This window comes from Corythoichthys intestinalis, chromosome 1 (assembly GCF_030265065.1).
Source record: "Corythoichthys intestinalis isolate RoL2023-P3 chromosome 1, ASM3026506v1, whole genome shotgun sequence".
Classification (NCBI taxonomy): domain Eukaryota; kingdom Metazoa; phylum Chordata; class Actinopteri; order Syngnathiformes; family Syngnathidae; genus Corythoichthys; species Corythoichthys intestinalis.
In genome coordinates, this window is record NC_080395.1 from 10594955 (window position 1) to 10615228 (window position 20274).

The 20274-nt window shown below is 40.1% G+C and overlaps 2 protein-coding genes across 3 annotated transcripts in view; both read right to left on the minus strand.

Annotated features, from left to right (window-relative positions):
• LOC130920591 (gastrula zinc finger protein XlCGF8.2DB-like) overlaps positions 1-16151 on the minus strand; it is a 43071-nt gene extending 26920 nt beyond the window's left edge. The window contains exon 1 of the mRNA XM_057843917.1: positions 16138-16151. The gene's annotated coding sequence lies outside the window, so the exon portion shown is untranslated. The remainder of the gene's footprint in view (positions 1-16137) is intronic.
• Positions 6886-19415, minus strand: LOC130920565 (oocyte zinc finger protein XlCOF6-like). Of its 2 annotated transcripts, none has more exons than XM_057843880.1 (2): positions 19228-19415; positions 6886-10958 (listed from the first exon to the last, which is right to left on the minus strand). In XM_057843880.1, the coding sequence occupies exons 1-2, from the start codon at positions 19303-19305 to the stop codon at positions 8703-8705; spliced, it is 2334 nt and encodes a 777-aa protein (XP_057699863.1). In that variant the 5' UTR covers positions 19306-19415; the 3' UTR covers positions 6886-8702. The 2 variants fall into 2 exon arrangements, with proteins under 2 accessions (XP_057699863.1, XP_057699869.1); XM_057843886.1 differs by lacking the exon at positions 19228-19415 and adding an exon at positions 19057-19190.
• Positions 19416-20274: the final 859 nt, after the last annotated feature.

Below are 20274 nucleotides of genomic sequence, written 5' to 3' on the forward strand. Positions count from 1 at the left end.
TTAGCTTTCCATTCCAACAATAATTTACAGAAAAATATGGCATATTTTAGAGATGGTTTGAATTGCGATTAATTATTAAGCTGTGATTAACGCGATTAAAAATTTTAATCATTTGACAGCCCTAATTTTTTTAAAGATTCCAATGTTATGGAGGTGGGGAACACACCACTAATTTTGCTACAACCTGCATCAGTTTGCTTAAGAATTACAAATCTTTCTAACCGTGGATCCCTTGGCAGAACACCGGTGTTCTGCCAAAATATCCTACATCGGCGAAACGTCCTACATTAGTCGAATTTGAGACCTAAAGTACTACCGTGCGCTCTAAACTTGTTTTGTTTAGATGCATACAGAAATAAGGTACTAAAAAAATGCCTGCAGAAAATACTTAAATGTAGTTATATCAAATAAGGACGGTTTAAACACGCTACGTGACTAATGTGGTCAACTGCTTCAAAGCCAACACAAAGAAACAGAATGGTTAAAAGTATGAGAGGGTAATACATGCAAAAAGTATCTTTGAGGCTGTGAAAAGGTTCTAAATAACTAAATAAAAACAAAAATAGTGAGTAATCGCCGCCCCTAACCGATGTGCGCATGCGTGTGAATGCATGCGCAAGCGCCCTGAGCATTGTGTAGGACGTTTCTCCATAGGAACCGGTTCTCGATTCCCATCCCTGCAAGGAAGTGACCTCAAAAGACCCCGAAACTAGAGGTAAGATTGGGCTGAAAAAAATTTAGCCCGACCCCGCCCCAATCAATTAACTTGATTTGCAGGCACGAGCCCGAACCCCCCCCTCCTGAAATTTTGTTTTATTTTTATTATTATTGAGAAGCAATGCCATGAGTCTCGCAGTGTCCAATGTTCTAATCTAAAGCAGGATTGCAAGCATACGAAAACGCCACAGCTAGTCTTCACTCAATAGTATTTTGTAGCATCTTTAAGACAAGTACAAAAAAGTCCTATTCAATTAAATGTAATCACGCTAATGTTAACAGAACGAGCCCCCCTCTAAACAAAATCAACAAATCAGAAGTGGCGTTAAGCCAAAGCAATCTAAATTCGTTAGTGTGTCTTGGCTCGCAAGCTAAGCTAAAAAAAAAAATGTTTAGCAAGCCTGCGGAGCTATTACACAAAGTCAAACGACTTCCACTAAGCCTTAAAATGGGACGTTTTTGTCTATTAAATTATTACTTGGGCACTTACCTGATGACAATGTCTTGAAGGAGCTTGTTTTGTGAGAAGAAGGGAACATGAAAGAATTGCAAGAGTGGCGAGTGTACACAGACGTTGCGTCAAGTGAACCGGAAGTAGAAACGTTCAGACGCTGAAACTTCAGTGTCATATATGGAAGCGTTTGCACTTTGCAGGGCCGTGAGTGTTTGGAACGAAAAGTGCTTCACATCACTCAACTCGAAAAATATTCAATAAAGATGTTAAACAAATCCGAATTTGAGTCATAACTATCAATGCTTCAATTTTGAAGGCTCAGAACTCTAAAATCTAAATCTTTACTTTGAAATTTCGTTTTTTTTTACCCCAACTTACTGGAGCCCACGGTTCCCGCTGCACTTCTATCAATGAACTCGCTTCATTTTAAAGCATTGAAGCATTTCAGGCACACTTGGTTTAGCTTTACTCGCTAGCCATGAGCACGAGTTATTCCAAAAATACGAAAAAAAGGAAGAGTGCAAGGAAATATTACATCGAGCCGCAAAGAACGTCCAGGAGAAGTCACTGTTGGAAAGAAGCCGCCACTCAAAGCAGTTTGCGTCACTTGACTAAAATTTAAAATATACATGTTTCAACATTTACTAGGAAAAAAAACCCATAAAATAATACAAACAGACTACACATTGGCGTTGTCACAAAGTGACACTCAAAAAATGATTTTTATTTTAGAGAAGAGCTATATAAAATGGTTCACAATAGAGGAAGTATAGGGGGAAATGACAGTGATAAACAAGGGTGTTGGTTGGGGCTCAGCATTGGTAGGAACGATATAACAGCATAACATGCATGTACACTTTTTGCTGGGGACGGGACATTAATAAGACCAAACAGATTGGGTAAACGGGGGTCAGGGCTACTTTTCTCACGAATATGAACCTAGTTAATTGATAGGCTAACTGATCATCGCAAAATAAATCTGTATTGAGTTATACCAGTGCTTCTCAATTATTTTCTGTTACACCCCTCATAGGAAGACACTATGCCCTCATGCGCTGGTCCTCATGGAAAACGCATTCTCCAAAAAACTACTGCTTTTGTCCACCAGCGTCGCTAAAATCAACCAAAACTGTAAAGTTACCAAGTGTTCCTTTAATACCACATAAACAAAACGAAAATGAAAATTGGGTAGAAGGGGGTAAACTTCAATTCACTACATTTCTCACAGTTTAATTAACGTCAACAGCAGAAAATACATACAAAAGTGGAGGAAACTTCTCTCTAAGCAGCTTCCTACTCGAGTGTTGCCGGTTAGCAAATTCACACAGTGTAATGTTAAGCAAACTGATGCAGGTTGTAGCAAAATTTGTGTTTTCCCCACCTCCATAAAATTGAAGTCTTTTTACATTACTTATATTAGCTATTGCTGGCTGAAAAAAACCTAATATCCCTCCTCTATGCAGGGGGAGGATGAGGCGGCATGTTGGCGACATTTTTTATTTTCGTCGGGTCAGTGCGTGTGTTTGTGTGTGTGGGGGTCAAGTCATCAGCCAATTAAACGTGAGTTTGAGGGGGAGAGATGGACTAGCACATTCAGCAAGTAAAAAAGTGGGAAATATAAGTCTGAACATAATGGAAAGAATTCACTTAATAATGGTAGGGTCAAGTGTATCCATACAACATATGGGAAGGCAAGTGAAATTACCTTCTATAACCTAACTAAAATGCAAATCAGGTTGCTTAAAAGTTGGTGGGGACAATTTGAACATCCTGAAAAGTTGGTAGTGTTATGTCCCTACCGTCGCTTTGCAAACCTACGCCCTTGGTAATAAAACAAAAAAGGTCAAGTAATTCTATCATGGATTAGGGTGGAAATTGGTACAATGCACAAGACTAATAAAGCCATCTTCCCTGAAACCATTGAAATAAAGTTTGGAAACTGAAAAAACAAAAACAAAGGGAAGCACAGAGTCAAAGATGTTAAAATAATAACACAGGACTACTGTTTCAATAAATTGTTCTTGGATACATCAGCCTTTGTGTCCTGAAGGAAATTTTCCATTCAGATACTTTTAAAAATATTTTTACTCAGAACATTTAAACTGTATGAACTGGCAAACTAGAGACAATTTCTATATATTCTGACACTTGCAATGCACTCAAAGCCTCAATTTATCTACAAATAGTATGCATATTTCATGCACAAATTTGACTATTAACCAGTGGAATACATTTTATTTCAAAGTGCCTTTCAAGAAACTCAAGGTCAATTTACAATAGTTTACAAAAGTAACAAAATGATGAGACGAAAGCCAAATATTAGTTAAAAAAAAAAAAAAAAGCAGAAAAATCATAAAACAGAAGATCAAGTTTGATATGGAGTAACCTAACCTATACTAAACCCAATTCCTTCAATTAAAAAAAAAAAAAAAAAAAAAAATCAGGAATATTGGATATTTGTAGGGCTGCAGCTATCGATTCTTTTAGTAGTCGATTAATCGATGAACGACTTAGGTTTTTCCAGCCAACTGAAAATTCGTTACAAAAGACAGTTAAGACATCGGGAACGCTCCCTCTGGAACAAAACACAATATGACCAACATTGTGACAGCCGATGCCGACCAAAAATGACGTAATATCCAAAACAGATTACCAATGGACTCATTTGAAGTATATGAATGGTGGTCTGTTTGGTGTTCAGAATCCACAATACTTCTGCCTGCAGGGTTTTCGTTCCACCGACAAACGGACGCATTCCCGATGCAGAGGTGGATGGATTCTCCGTTTTGCCGGTTGTGGTGGTTTGGCACGCACGAGTTGCATTTCGATTTGTAGTGCAGTGCATCGTAAAAATTCTATGCCTCATCTTCGTTATGGATTCAAAAAAAAAAAAAAAAAAAACCGTCACGGATATAATTTAGGTTGCACTGAGATGTTCTTGAAAACAAGCAGCACCTGACAAAGTTTAACTGATTAGACATGTAAAAGATCTAATTGGTGAAAAGGTGTCCTCTTCATTGGTTGGAAAGCAAACCTGCACCCACTTGGCCCTTTCTGGAATCAGTTTGACACCTGTGCTTTATACTATTGTTGATGAACAGGAATTAGCTGCAGGTGCGATGTCGTGAACGCCCCTACAGCCGGCTCTGTAACAACACAAAATCTGACCAGGAGCAGAACGTAACATAGGACCTGCAAAATCATTTCACCAACACCTTCAAAAGAGGCTCAAGGGAAAGTGAATAAGAAAATTGAAAAGCTTTTTGAGCTGTAAACGTGTGGCACGAATTTGAATATCTTGTTAAAGACTGCAATGGTGTACCGCATGCTACACGTCACTACCGCTAATTAATATTTATGACGTTAGCTTCTGTGGCTCTGCTAGTAGCTAAGGGGGAACAAGCTCGTTTGTCCCCAATAGGAAATGAATGGGAATAGTGTATGACGGAGATGTTTACAGAGCTAAACCTACAAATTCTGTCCGAAAATGATGTCCCTGGTGCCGAATTGGCAGGTAAAGATGTGGAAGAACATAAAAATGTTCAGTTAAAGAGATGGCTTGAGAATCGACTGCTGAAAAAGACAGGGAAAAAACGAGCCGACCTAAGCTTCCCTTAGCTTTTTCTTCGACACCTTTTTCTTACGCCACTGACAATGACATTTTCCTGTTTGAACAATCTATCCTTTACCACCATAAAACCCATCTTTCTTTAATATTATATCCCCTGGTTGTCTTACATCTCTGACCGTTCTTTTGGGGGACATTGTTGTTTTGTGTCGCGATCGCAAATGCTACTCGTTGACAGCCAACGAACACTTCATTTTTTTCATTAATAACAAATCTTGATTCTATTAATTTATTTACACTTCCCCCTTACCAAAGTTGTTTCTTTACAAAAGAAAAGGTAACACCGGTGGCAGTCAGATACTACTTTAATTTTTTTTCTTCAGGTCATTCATTGTGAGACAGAAGCAGCACGAAAAACGCCGCGCTAAAAAAATAACTCAAAATATCAAAATGGCTTACCTCATGGCCCAAACAATATGTTTACTAGAGCTGGAAATCTTTGGGCACCTAACGATTCGATTACGATTCAGAGGGTCCGATTCGATTATAAAACGATTATTGATGCACCCCCCCCCCTCCCTTTTTTTTTTTTTTTTTTAAATGTTTTGTACATTAGTTCTAAAATTGTTCAAAAATCCTCTCAGGCTAAACCAAACTACTATTTCAGTATCTAGTTAACATATAACAGTAAACAAATATACAAAAATAACAGTAAATAAAATACTCCAGTCCCCATTCTGTATCAGCAGCTTTAAACTCCATTGAATTAATTTATTTAGGGCTGCAGCTATCGAATATTTTAGTAAACGAGTAATCGTCTGAAAATTCTATCGATTAATCGAGTAATCAGATAAAACAAATACATTTTTAGGTGAAGAGCAGAAAACAAGAAATTTGATCTAATCTTGAACCATTTTCAGTCAATTAATGTCTTTATTTTCAATGTACTGTACAACTGCATCTCAAAATAATAATTCACTACTTTCACTCAAAAAACCTTTAGATCTTATTAAAAAAAAAAATATATATATATACAGTATATATACCTAAAAATGCCATTACGCTTGATAACACACATCACTTACAAGTTAGGATTTTTTCCCCACGTGTTTCAATTGAATTTCTAATTGTGTCAATCCATTTTTAAGCTCTGATTAAGTTTTAAGTTAGTCTAAACTAAGTCCTGATAGGATTTTGAGTTTTTGCAGTGTTCAAAATAAATGTATGATACAGGCTGTATTGGAGCACATTAGGGACCAGTGCTACTTGGTGTTTTATGCAGCAATGACTACTGAGCTAAAATTGATAGTTAGCATTATTGAGTTTTTATTTTACACCCTCATCATTCCACAACGCTATGTTATGTTAAAGCCTGTATGTAAGACCCGTTAGCCACGCATCGAAAGTGGTCATAATTAATAGAAACCTAGCCCTCCGCAGGGCTAACGTTACTTGAGCTAGTGACAGTAACAAACTTTCGCATCTAGTTCAACATACATGTGATCTCTATGAGACTCAACAGACGGTATCTGCTACCAACATAGCATCGTGCGGGCTAGTATTTAGCAACGTCGGCGTTGTTTGTAGCGGCTGTCGGCTGCAGTAAGTTTTTTTTTTTTCTTCCTCTACGCATGTGACATCAGCGCGTTGTCCCGCATTAAAAGTAGTCAGAGCAAAACGTGATGCTTAGAGCTGTCAAAATAAACGATTACTCAAGGTGACTAAAATTACTCGGATCAGTTTTTAAACTTGAGTTACTCAAGTTGCTCGAGTATTCGTTTCAGCTCTAAATTTACTGTTGTGAATCAACCGTTACAGTTGTTAAAATTACTCCTGTTATTCCATAATTTCCCTTCTGTCTACTTTTGACATGTCAAAGTTTTAAAACTGCTTCATCATTTAAAGATAGATTCAAGACAAAATTTTGCCCATTTCTAGAAAAGTCTGCTTTAAAATGGCGGCTGTTTACTAACGCCGGCAAGTCCATCATTTCAAATCTCTGTTCAAGAATACATGTTCTAACACCGCTGTCGTCTGTCATTATGCATCTAGTTCAGTGCTTCTCAATTATTTTGTTACGCCCCCGCCTTCCCCAAGGAAGACGTAAATGTTTCGCGCCCCCCCCAAACTCTCTGCCACCACTGTAAATAGTATCATTTGTCTATAAAATTACTATTATAAATACGCATCTGCCTAACATTGTCCTTTTTTTTCTTATAAAGAAGTAACATAGATCAACTTATAATAAAGTATAACTTTATTAACATTGTTTTGTTTGCAACAGAGAAGACTTGACGCGCATCAATTTGCCTGAATTAAAAAAAAAAAAAGTCAAATCCAAACTGTAAAAAATACACTCAAGGTACATTTTTGACCATTTGATACAGAAAAATAAAATCAGTAAATAATAACAAATTAAAAATGATTAGAAACATTCACTCATGAGGACAATATGCCAAAAAATTTGACCGAAAAAACAAAACTGAATAAAAGAAAAAAAAGAGTGTCCTTGGACAGAAGGACAGTTTTTATTTTTGCTGCTCACAGTATTTACCTCCTTTGCAATGGTGTTGCGTTATTTTGCAATGAGCATGCTAACAATGCTCACTGGTTTACTGATGTAACACTGACAAGGCAGGACGATTGTTGGCAATATTCGGCACGTTTTCACTGAAAAACAATTAAGCGGCTTATTAATGAGATTGGGGTCTAATGTCTTTAAGGGGCGTCTTAATTGATTTGGCTTCTGGCTTTCCGCTATAATTATTTTTAGACACAGTAAACAGTGGTCTTTCCTCATCACGCACTGTATTAGTCAAAGCTAAAAGGCAAACAGCACGAAAAAAGCGCATTCTCGGCGGCCGAGGTAGAACCGTAGGTGAGGGCGGTCGTCGTGACGATCCCAAGCCGAAAATGGCACTTCTCGGGCGGCGACGTGAGAACCGGACAAGACAGTGGGTCGCTGCGTGAGTGAGTCCGGTCGGAAAACAGCTTTTGATAACAGCGGTGGCACACTGCTCTTCATATCTGTTTTCTGTGTGTGCTGAGTGCTCTTCCTTAGTTCAAAAATACTGCACACACTCTGAAAATGAGAGCACCACTGCCACCCACTGAGTGGATGTGCAAGTACACTTTATTCCAGTACGGCAAAAAAAAAAAAAAAAAAACATGTTCCCCAAGGTCACATGCGCCACCCCTGGCATCGCTCTGCGCCCCCCTAGGGGGCGCCCCACTATTTGACAAGTACTGATCTAGTTCTACATATATATGATATCTACTGTGCCCGTTTGTTTGGAGCAACCGGGCGTTGTTTGTAGCGGCTGTCGGCCGCAGTCAGGTATGATTGTTTTTTGTTATCTAGTGGCAAGAGTTGAACATGATATTTACTCTCGGTCCGTTCCTCATTGCGTCCCAAAGACCACGCTGACTGTGTTTTACTTCCGCTTTACCTGGTATAATTCAATAATCGGAATTTGAAAGTTTGTGAATCCTTCTCGAATCTTCCACGGCCGAATCGCGAATAATCTAAGAATCGGAAATTTTGCACGCCTCTAATGTTTACTGCATATGAAATATGAACGGCTTCACTCTGCTGGCGTTAAACTGGTCTTTTAGAAGTCCGGTCATAGTAGCATTGTCGCTCCATTCTTCACATTTTTTGTTTCTGGGAGTATGAAGAAAACATCCTTTATCTGTCGTAATGTCTGGAGTCGTTTCTACAAGTTCCATAGTCGCAGTTAATAATCGGCACGTCAGTTTTTAAAAGATTACCGGAGAAAGAAGGCCGAAATATTATGGTTTGCATGTGAGGGCGTGTAGATAATGTCCTACTTCCGCTTTACGATGCGACATCACAGTCTAAAAATAGCCTGCGTGCGGTACGCTATTCAAAGGTCTTTCCTCAGTGTGACTTCTTGCGTGCCATACTAAATGTTCCTCCCGAGTGAATCTTTTACCACCAATTCAGCAGCCAAAAGGTTTCTCTCCAGCGTGTGTTCTTGCATGTCTGATTAAAGTTCCTTCCAGATAGAATCTTTTTCCACAAACTGAGCAGGTGAAAGGCTTCTCTCCAGTGTGGCTACGCTTACACTTCTCTAAATGAGTCTTCCGAGACTCTCCAGTGTGTGTCCTTGCGTGTCTGTTTAAATCGTTCTTCTCGGTAAATCTTTTACCACAACATGTGCACACAAAAGGCTTTTCTCTAGCGTGTTTACGCATATGCCTTACAACAGTAGTCTTCCAGGAAAATCTTTTGTGGCAAAGTGAGAAGGCGAAAGGCTTTTCCCCAGCGTGTGTTCTTGTGTGCAAGTTTAAACTTCCCTTCAGGGCGAATCTTTTACCACAACATGCGCAGGCGAAAGGCTTCTCTACAGCGTGTGTTCTTGTGTGCAAGTTTAAACTTCCCTTCAGGGCGAATCTTTTACCACAACATGCGCAGACAAAAAGCTTTTCTCCATGTGTGCTTGTGTGTTTGTCCAAATTTCCCTTGTAGGTGAATCTTTTACCACAAGATATGCAGGCAAAAGGCTTTTCTCCAGTGTGTGCGCGCGTATGCTTTTCCAAATGAATCTTCCGTGGAAATCGTTTATCGCAAAGTGAGCAGGCAAAAGGCTTCTCTTCAGTGTGTGTTTTTGTGTGTCTGTCTAAATTGTTCTTGTCGGTGAATCTTTTACCACAACATGCGCAGACAAAAGGCTTTTCTCCAGAGTGTGTACGCTTATGCACTTCTAAATATATCTTCCGAGAAAATCCTTTGTCGCAAAGTGAGCAGGCGAAAGGCTTCTCTCCGGTGTGTGTTCTTGTGTGCACGTTTAAACTTCCCTTCTGGGCGTATCTTTTACCACAACATGCGCAGACAAAAGGCTTTTCTCCAGAGTGCGTACGCTTATGCACTTCTAAATGAGCCTTCCGAGAAAATCCTTTGTCGCAAAGTGAGCAGGCGAAAGGCTTCTCTCCAGTGTGTGTTGTTGTGTGCACGTTTAAACTTCCCTTCTCGGCGAAGCTTTTACCACAATAAGCGCAGACAAAAGGCTTTTCTCCAGAGTGTGTACGCTTATGCACTTCTAAATGAGTCTTCCGAGAAAATCCTTTGTCGCAAAGTGAGCAGGCGAAAGGCTTTCCAGTGTGTGTTGTTGTGTGCACGTTTAAACTTCCCTTCTGGGCGAATCTTTTACCACAATAAGCGCAGACAAAAGGCTTTTCTCCAGAGTGTGTACGTTTATGCACTTCTAAATGAGTCTTCCGAGAAAATCCTTTGTTGCAAAGTGAGCAGGCGAAAGCCTTATCTCCAGTGTGTGTTGTTGTGTGCACGTTTAAACTTTCCTTCTCGGCGAATCTTTTACCACAATAAGCACAGACAAAAGGCTTTCCAGAGTGTGTACGCTTGTGCGCATCTAAATATATCTTCCGAGAAAATCCTTTGTCGCAAAGTGAGCAGGCGAAAGGCTTCTCTCCACTGTGTGTTGTTGTGTGCACGTTTAAACTTCCCTTCTGGGCGAATCTTTTTCCACAATAAGCGCAGACAAAAGGCTTTTCTCCAGTGTGTGTACGCTCATGCACTTCTAAATGAGTCTTCCGAGAAAATCCTTTGTCGCAAAGTGAGCAGGCGAAAGGCTTTCCAGTGTGTGTTGTTGTGTGCACGTTTAAACTTCCCTTCTGGGCGAATCTTTTTCCACAATAAGCGCAGACAAAAGGCTTTTCTCCAGTGTGTGTACGCTCGTGCACTTCTAAATGAGTCTTCCGAGAAAATCCTTTGTCGCAAAGTGTGCAGCGAAACGGTTTCCCACCCGCACATTCTATTGCGTCTCTTTTCATTGATGACTTCTTTAAGGATTTTGAAGCATTTTGGTCAAAGTCATTATCCTCCTCATCCGTGTTAAAGTCAGAAGTGTGTGACGTTACGTCGTCGCTGTCCGAAAGAGGAGCTATAAAGCCGTCCGGTTGCGATCGTCCCTCTTCTATTGTTGTCAGGTGCTGCAATGAGCTGTCGCTCGACGGTGTCGCTGCTCCACTCACTTTGCTTGGACCTTCATTTTCTTCGCTCTTCACACTGACAGTGACTTTAAAATTGGTGATTTTCTCTTCCTGTTTTTCTTCTTTAATGTGGGCGGTGACTGGCTCTGCTTCCTGTTTGATGTACATCTCCTCTGACTCCTGTTTTAAGTGGAGGGGATTGTTTCTCTCAGGATGAAAATCTTCCTCCGTCATGTCTGCAGGACACTGGGTGGGAAGAAAAAAAAATCGTGATTTGCTGAAGTCACGCTTTTGCTGTGATTTGTTCTCATTATTAATTTCATTCAAGGTTTTTTAACCGGTGTGCAGCAGCAAACGAGTGAGAGTTTATCAAGCAATTATCCAATATCACTTTTTTTTTTCTCACGTCATCGGGCGGGGTTGCAGTAGAAAGGACAGCAGAGGTAGAAGGTTGCTGTTGTGTGCAGATAAGCGATAAAGCATTGAAGCTTATCAGGCTCACTTGGTTTCGCTTTTCTCGCTAGCCATAAGCCCTAACTACTAAAGACGATAATAACATCGGTTACCGATAATTATCGGCTGCTAATGGCAATTATGACGCCACACAGATAATCCATACAAAAAAAAATTCTACTGATAATGCAATCCGATAATTATATACTTGATTTTGCCTCCAAATGTGCGCAACCGAAGAATTCAGCACCGCCGCCTCCTCAACCCCTCCCCTCTCTGAAGCTCCTGAGGGGGGAGGGGTTGAGGAGGCGGAGTTACACAACAGAAGCAGTTTGAGATAATGGCAGCTCTGTCACTGGCGTGGCTGGATTTATCCTTGTGTAAAAAAAAAAAAAAAAAAAACAGACGCTCTCACCATCTGCAAAACATGCACTGCAGTTTCACGAGGCGGGAAAAAAGCGTCCTCATTCACCCCGAAGCGGGTGGTAAACTCCATCTAATGCTAAACAACGGCACGAGACCGATAGTCGACAAGTAGCCGCCTTCCGACGGAGCCTGCCGCTCTAGCCAGTCTATGGCGAGGCGGGCCGAGCCCCGGTTCCCCGGCGGCGGGACCTCCAGCGAACACTCCGGTTTCTCGAGCGTTCCCCCACTGCGTGCGGGACGCGAGGCTTGCGCCTCTGTCCAGATCAGAGCCAGGCTCCGAATATGCCGCGGCAAGCTGGCTGGATATCCGTTACGAACGGAGCTGCCACCGCCACTCCGGTTCATCTAGCACCATGGTCAGACAGAGGCCTGGCGCTGATGCTAATTTGGCGGCTGGAAGGACTGAAGGGCAAAGGCGGGAGGAGATGCCGGACGATAGAGGTTTTTTTAACACAAGGATAACTCCGGCCACGCTGCCATTATTTTCGGCTTAAAAAAACTTGGGAACACGCACGGGGATGCGAGCTCCAACTCCAACATATGTAAAGCAAGTGTTGTGAGTGCCGCAAATGTAAACAAAGCGCTGTACAATGGATACATGATAGGGGTCTAACGGTACACAAAAATCTCGGTTCGGTACGTACCTCGGTTTTGAGGTCACGGTTCGGTTCATTTTTGGTACAGTAAGAAAAAATGCAAAATATAAATGTGCTAGTTGTTTATTGCACACTTCTGTGCTTTCAACAATAGGAACAGTAGCCTATACAAAGCTAGAATTCTGCTTAAAATTTAGCGGCATTTAAAGATAATCCAAAAACAATTTGCCTTTCAGACCCCGCATCAGCTTGGTCGGCTTTCTTTCTGAAAGAAAGAAGAAAAAAGAAGTCCTGTGCTAAAGAGAAAAGCAATCCCAATGACAAAGATTTTAACATGTATTTTACAAATGAAATACCTCAGATTTTTTTTTCTTCTTATGAACGGTTTTCAAAAGCTTTATTGGTGGATTTTCTCAAGTTAAAGCACCACTCAGTAATTTAATTGTGGTCTGTGTATTATTGTTATTTAATTACAGGTATTTAGCTCATATCATTTTATTTAAATGGGCTATTACTTATTTTATTATGTGTTTGTATTTTACAAATGTGATGTAGTATTCATTTATATTGCATATTTTATGTAGTATAACTTTAGTTCCTATGTGAATACTAGTTCCTACTTGTTTTGTTGTGGTACGAGGGTTTTGTATTGAACACGGGGCCGTGTTGGTTATTATTATAGCAGAGAAGACAATTGTAAATCAACAAAGACAAGTCAACTGTGCCCCGATCTACCACTCAAGGGCACTGATGGACTCAAAAAGTAGGTTACGATTGCATATTCGTTTGAAAATTGACCGGATCCACCGTATTTTTACACGAGTGACTTCCGGTCTGCTAGCTAATAGTATTGACGCAGGAGGGCCGCGTCTCACGTCAAATAATAAACTCTGCCGTTCTTTTCGCGTGCGCTGCGTTGAGCCACTTTTGGGACGAGTCTAACACGCGGCCGCACTGCGACTGGTGTGCATTGGCTGACTGACTTTAACGCCCGCGTTTCATTGCATTCTCGCGGCGGCCACGTTTTCGCGCCGTTGACCTTTCTGTGTTATTACTGTCCTACCATGTTGGTCCTCATTATACTAGAGAAGACAGAGTAAATACAATCTACACAAAGAAACTAACCCGATCGACTCACAACCTCGAAAAGTAAGGGTTACATTACGTCAGAAACTCTGACGTAACTTTGAAATAATATATATTCCACTGGTTAACAGCCAAATCTGTGCATGAAATATACATACTATTTGTAGATAAATTGAGGCTTTGAATGCATTGCAAGTGTCAGAATATATAGAAATTGTCTCTAGTTTGCGAGTTTATACAGTTTAAATGTTCTCAGTGAAAATATTTTTAAAAGTATCTGAATGGAATATTTCCTTCAGGACACAAAGGCTGATGTATCCAAGAACAATTTATTTAAAGAATAGTCCTGTGTTATTATTTGAACAACTTCGATGCTGTGCTTCCCTTTGTTTTTGTTTTTTTAGTTTCCAAACTTTATTTAAATGGTTTCAGGGAAGATGGCTTTATTACTCTTGTGCTTTGTATCGATTTCCACTGTAATCCATGATAGAATTACTTGACCTTTTTTGTTTTATTACCAAGGGCGTAGGTTTGCAAAGCGACGGGAGGGACATAAGACTACCAACTTTTCAGGATGTTCAAATTGTCCCCACCAACTTTTAAGCAACCTGATTTGCATTTTATAATGAGTTACAGTAAGTTATATAGGTAATTTAATTGCCTTCCCATATGTTGTCAGGATACACTTGACCTTACCATTATTAAGTGAATTTTTTTCATTATGTTCTGACTTGTAAATATAAGTCAGAATGAATGTGCTAGTCCATCTCTCCACCTACAACTCACGTTTGATTGGCTGATGACTTGATGCCCCCCCCCCCCCCCCCCACACACACACACAAACACACGCACCGACCCGACGAAAATAAAAAATGTCGCCAACATGCCGCCTCATCCGCCCCCTTCAAAGAGGAGGGATATTAGGTTTTTTTTCAGTCAGCAGCCGCTAATATAAGTAGTGTAAAAAGATTCCAATGTTATGGAGGTGGGGAACACACCACTAATTTTGCTACAACCTGCATCAGTTTGCTTAAGAATTACAAATCTTTCTAACCGTGGATCCCTTTCACAGAATGTTAATAATGTTAATGCCATCGTGTGGATTTATTGTTATAATAAACAAATACAGTACTTATGTACAGTATGTTGAATGCATACATCCGTCTTGCCTCATCTTTCCATTCCAATCATAATTTAAAATAAATTTTAAAAAATATGGCATATTTTAGAGATGGTTTAAATTGCAATTTTTAAGCTATGATTAACTCGATTAAAAAATTTTAACAGTTTGACAGTCCTAGTTTTTTTGTGTTAGCTTTGAAGCAGTTGACCACATTAGTCACGTAGCATATTCAAACAGTCCTTAACTGATATAACTACATTTCAGTATTTTCTTAAGGCATTTTTTTTAGTACGTTCTGCCTGTATGCATCTAAACAAAACAAGTTTAGAGCGCACGGTAGTAGTTTGGGTGTTATATTCTACTAATTCGACGTTTCGCCGATGTAGGATATTTTGGCAGAACACCGGTTCTCAATTCCCATCCCTACAAGGAAGTGACCCCAAAAGGCCCCGAAACTAGAGGTAAGATTGGGCCGAAAAAATTCATCCCGACCCGGCCCCAATCAATTTACTTGATTTGCAGGCACGAGCCCGGACCCCCCCTGAAATTTTATGTTTTACTTTTGTTGTTAATTATTATTGAGAAGCAATGCCACGAAGTGCCACGAGTATCGCAGTGTCCTATGTTCTAATCCAGACATGTCCAAAGTGCGGCCCGGGGGCCACATGCGGCCCGTGGTCAAATTTCATCCGGCCCCCAGCCTGTGTCATAAAATCAATAATGTCTGGCCCGTACAGACCTAATAAATTGGGCAGTAGTACTGCTACCAGCATATGAAGTAGCTTACACACTAAATGCTGCTCCTCATTTACCCACTAAAAGACAGCAGCACTCTAAGCAACATTACCCCGCGTGATGCGTTACTCCCAATTTTCTAAAATGGCAACAAACAAACAAAAACAAAAAAAAGTTGACTAACGGCCGACGCTTCTAGGATATGTGGAAATTGGACTATTTCTTCACTAAAATACGCAAAAACTGTCTGCCTCATTTGCAAAGAGAAAGTCACTGTTTTTAAAGAGTTCGATGTGAGGCGATATTACTAAACAAGACAAGCTGACATGTACGACAAGATTACAGGGAATATACGTAGCGAGGTATTGAAGCAACTTAAAGCTAGTTTAATTTTACAGCAGCAGTATTTTGCAGGAGCCCAAGAGATGAAAGAGAATGCCACAAAGGCTAGTTGCAAGAGTTTATGGAAATTATTATTATTATTTTTAAATTAAGCAAACGTGACACACAGAATGGCATGGTAAAATTTGCATAAATATATTGTTCTACGTAAAGGATGTCAGCCAAGGTCGGCCCCCCACATTTTTACAACACCGATTCTGGCCCCCTTTGCAAAAAGTTTGGACACCCCTGTTCTAATCTAAAGCAGGGTTGCAAGCATACGAAAATGCCACAGCTAGTCTTCACTCAGTAGTATTTTGTAGCATCTTTAAGACAAGTAGAAAAAAAGTCCTATACAATTAAATGTAATCACTCTAATGTTAACAGAACGAGCCCCCCTCTAAACAAAATCAACAAATCAGAAGCGGCGTTAAGCCAAAGCAATCGAAATGCGTTAGCCTGTCTTAGCTAGCGAGCTAATCTTTAAAAAAAAAAAAAAAAAAAAAAAAAAAAAAAAAAAAAAAGGTTGCGCAAGCCTGAGCAGCTATTACACAAAATCAGACGACTTCCACTAAGCCTTAAAATGGGACGTTTCAGTCTATTAAATTCTTACTTGGGTACTTACCCAATGAGAATACTTTGAAGAATACTTTGAAGGAGCTCGTTTGATTAGAAGACGGGAACAGAAAATTAACTGCGCGCGTGGCTCGGGTACACGGACGTTGCGTCAAGTGAACTGGAAGTAGAAACGTTCAGACGCTGAAACTTCAGTGTTATACATGGAAGCGTTTGCACTTTGCAGGGCCATGAGCGTTTGGAACTAAAAGTGCTTCACATCACTCAACTCGAAAAATATTCAATAAACATGTTAAACAAACCCGAATTTGAGTCATAACTATCAATGATTCAATTTTGAAGGCTCAGAACTCTAAAATCTAAGTCTTTACTATGAAATTTCGTTTTTTTTACCCCAACTTATTGGAGCCTATTGTTCCCGCTGCACTTCTATCAATGAACTCGCTTCATTTTAAAGCATTGAAGCATTTCAGGCACACTTGGTTTAGCTTTACTCGCTAGCCATGAGCACGAATTATTCCAAAAATACGAAAAAATCAAGAGTGTAAGGAACATCGAGCCGCAGAGAACGTCCAGTAGAGGTCACTGTTGGAAAGAAGCCGCAACTCAAAGCAGTTTGCGTCACTTGACTTCAATTTAAAATATACATGCTTCAACATTTACTGGAAAAAAAAAAAAAATCATAAAATAATAAAACTAAATTCAAAATACAAACAGACTACACATTGGCGTTGTCACAAAGTGACACTCAAAAGATGATTTTTTATATTAAATAGAGAAGAGCTCTATAAAATGGAGGGGGGGTATAGGGGGGAAATGACAGTGATAAACAAGGGTGTAGGTTGGGGCTCAGCATTGGTAGGGACGATATAACAGCATAACATGCATTTACACTTTTTGCTGGGGACGAGACATTAATAAGACCAAACAGATTGGGTAAACGGGGGTCAGGGCTACATTTCTCACGGATATGAACCTAGTTAATTGATAGGCTAACTGATCATTGCAAAATAAATCTGTATTGAGTTATACCAGTGCTTCTGAATTATTTTCTGTTACACCCCTCATAGAAAGACACTATGCCCTCATGCGCTGGTCCTCATGGAAAACGCATTCTCAAAAAAACTACCGCTTTTGTCCACCAGCGTAGTTAAAATCGACCAAAACTGAAAAGTTACCAAGTGCTCCTTTAATACCACATAAACAAAACAAAAATGAAAACTGAGTACAAGGGGGTAAACTTCGGTTCACTACATTTCTCAGTTTAATTAACGTTAACAGCAGAAATACATACAAAAGTGAAGAACACTTCTCTCTAAGCGGCTTCCTACTCGAGTGGTGCAGGTTAGCAAATTCACAGTTTAATGTTAAGCAAACTGATGCAGGTTGTAGCAAAATTAGTGGTGTTTTCCCCACCTCCATAACATTGAAGTCTTTTTACATTACTTATATTAGCTACTGCTGGCTGAAAAAAACAAATATCCCTCCTCTTTGAAGGGGGAGAATGAGGCGGCATGTTGGTGACATTTTTTATTTTCGTCGGGTCAGTGCGTGTGTTTGTGTATGTGGTGGGGTCAAGTCATCAGCCGGACCTGGAAGGAAGATGCAGTTTGCGCAGTTGATAACAAGGAATCCGAACTTTTAACAGCATGTCTGCCACACGCACGCACGTGCACACGAGGTGATAAATCGCAGCGGATAAATTATCGCCTTCATTTTTATTTATCGTACGTTTGTTTTACGAAATTTCCGTGTTCGCAGTTTGTCAGTAACACACACACTTTTGTGAAATATATGACGTTTAATATAGGAAAAGGAAGAAAAACACAATAACAACGCTAGCGCCAGTTATAGATTTTCACTTCTAGGATACCCGCGCTACTGTTAAAGAACAAGATATTCCTTTGAGTAGGGGGAGTTGTGCCAGTTTTTACTTAAAGTGACTTTAAAGTGAGGTCATGATAGTAATCTATCCAACTGCAATATGAACATATATTTCAGAATGTGGTGCATCTTTGGGAGCAATCATTTTGGATCTGAACTTTAGTATTTAAGAAATATAGCTTTCTCAAAAAAAGTGGTCTTTTGGCACAACTTGCCCCCAGTGCAGGGTAAGTTGTGCCTTTGGAGAGAATGCATTGGGGTAAATTGTGCCATTGATTATTGAAGTAAAACAGAATATTTAATCTCTGCTAGAAAAGTAACATTCAAAATTATTCATTTAAGGTTTATTTAAACTTATTTTGCAACATCAAAGGCCAATTTTCTACAAGCCCATTGCGCCAAATGAGCACATCAGAGGTCAATTTTCAACAAGACCTAGCGCTCCATGAACAAATCAGAACAAAGTTTAGTCAAAAGAAACAAAAAAAAAAAAAGAAAAAAAAAAAAACAAACAATCACCAATTCTATTTAAAGGTAATTTATGAAATTGAAGGCAAATTTTCTGAAACAAGGCCTTGCGCCACATAAACATATGTTCAGAATCAAAACAAAATGAAATTCTAATAAAGACCAAATATAATGCAATCCGATTCACAGATCTGGCCTACTACATAACATCCCACTTGCTTATGCTACTGAGCAATATAAATTTCTGCTCCCTTATGGATGTACCACCAAGTGTTTGTGGTGTGGGTAGTTTTATAGATTTTATGAGTTTAGTTTGATTCTTTAAGAGCCCTTTTCATCTACCTGTGAGTTGTGCTACTGGCACAACTTACCCCAGGCCCTGTGGCACAAATCACCCCAACCCCACCTTTTTGGAAAAATTGCATCATCCATCAATTTTGAGCTAACATTGTGCTAGCTGTACAGATTCATAGAGTAGCTTACCAAAGCACTAAAACATGAGTGAAATGTTTTCAAACTTAACATAACTGTTCAGACACAACAATAAAAAAAACCTGATCATAGAAATTTTACTTTGAAAGGCAAAAAACAGTTTTCTTAACTTAAATGTGCCTACCTCTCATGCAATAAGGCTCTCTTCTTTTCAGGATGAGTGAAATGACTGAGTCTTCAAAAATGTGTGGTCACATGACCATTTTTTCCCCCTATGGTTGCCTAGAAACGGGGTGGCACAACTTCCCCACTGGCACAAATCACCCTTCCCCCCCATAGCAATCAAAATCCTCACCATTTGATAAGCGGGCGGAGAGTCGACACCCTCGGTAGAGTTTACAGAGGAATATAGGCTAGGCGACCGTATGAACATCCACGGCTCTAACTGGAGGGAAAAACTCCCCAGCTTACATAGTGGTACATCACGTGAGGTTGTTCCAAGAGATTGTCAGTCTCTTATCTCAATGAGGACGCGCTACTCGCCCCTTGTTACACGTGTCTTTGTAATCACGCATCACAGAGGAGCCTAAGTGGCAGAGCTCTAATACGGTTACTAAGGTTACGGTCATGCTAATTCAATCCGGGGCATATTTATCGTGCGTTAAATGGAATTATTGCATATTGCGACAGGCTTAATTGGCACGTCAGTTTTTAAAAGAAAGCGAAAGAAGGCCGAAATATAATGGTTTGCATGCGAGGGCGTGTATATAATGTCCTACTTCTGCTTTACGATGCGAAGTGACGGTCTGAAAATAGCCTGCGTGCGGTACGCTATTCAAAGGTCTTTCCTCAGTGTGGCTTCTTGTGTGCCATACTAAATGTTCCTACTAAGTGAATCTTTTACCACAAATTCAGCAGCCAATAGGGTTCTCTCCAGCGTGTATTCTTGCATGTCTGTTTAAAGTTCCTTCCTGAAGGCAGAGTTATACTTCCGCATCAGACCTGCGCCGTCAAGGACCCGAGTTACGACCCTACGCCGTAGCCTGACGCGCGCTTCTCGAATTATCTAACCTTCGCGTCGTGTTGACGTGTATGACGTGGCGAAAACGGACTGTGATTGGTCCGCTCAGACTGTTGTTTCCGGTTTAGCGCCAAATCACCGCCATTGTAGAATAGAATCAAACATTATTTATTTTCTACACGCAAAAATGGAACAAGCCGACGGGAGTATCATCGAAGAGCAAGTCTCATCAAGACATTATTGTGATTGCCAAATGGCAAGGTCGGCGATTGAAAAAAAACAACAAAAATGGAAGAACCACCAATACGTTATGTGTTTGGAATCGAGTGGCCACACGAAGCGGTGACCCAGTCGGCCAAAAACTGCCGACTTTTTATCACT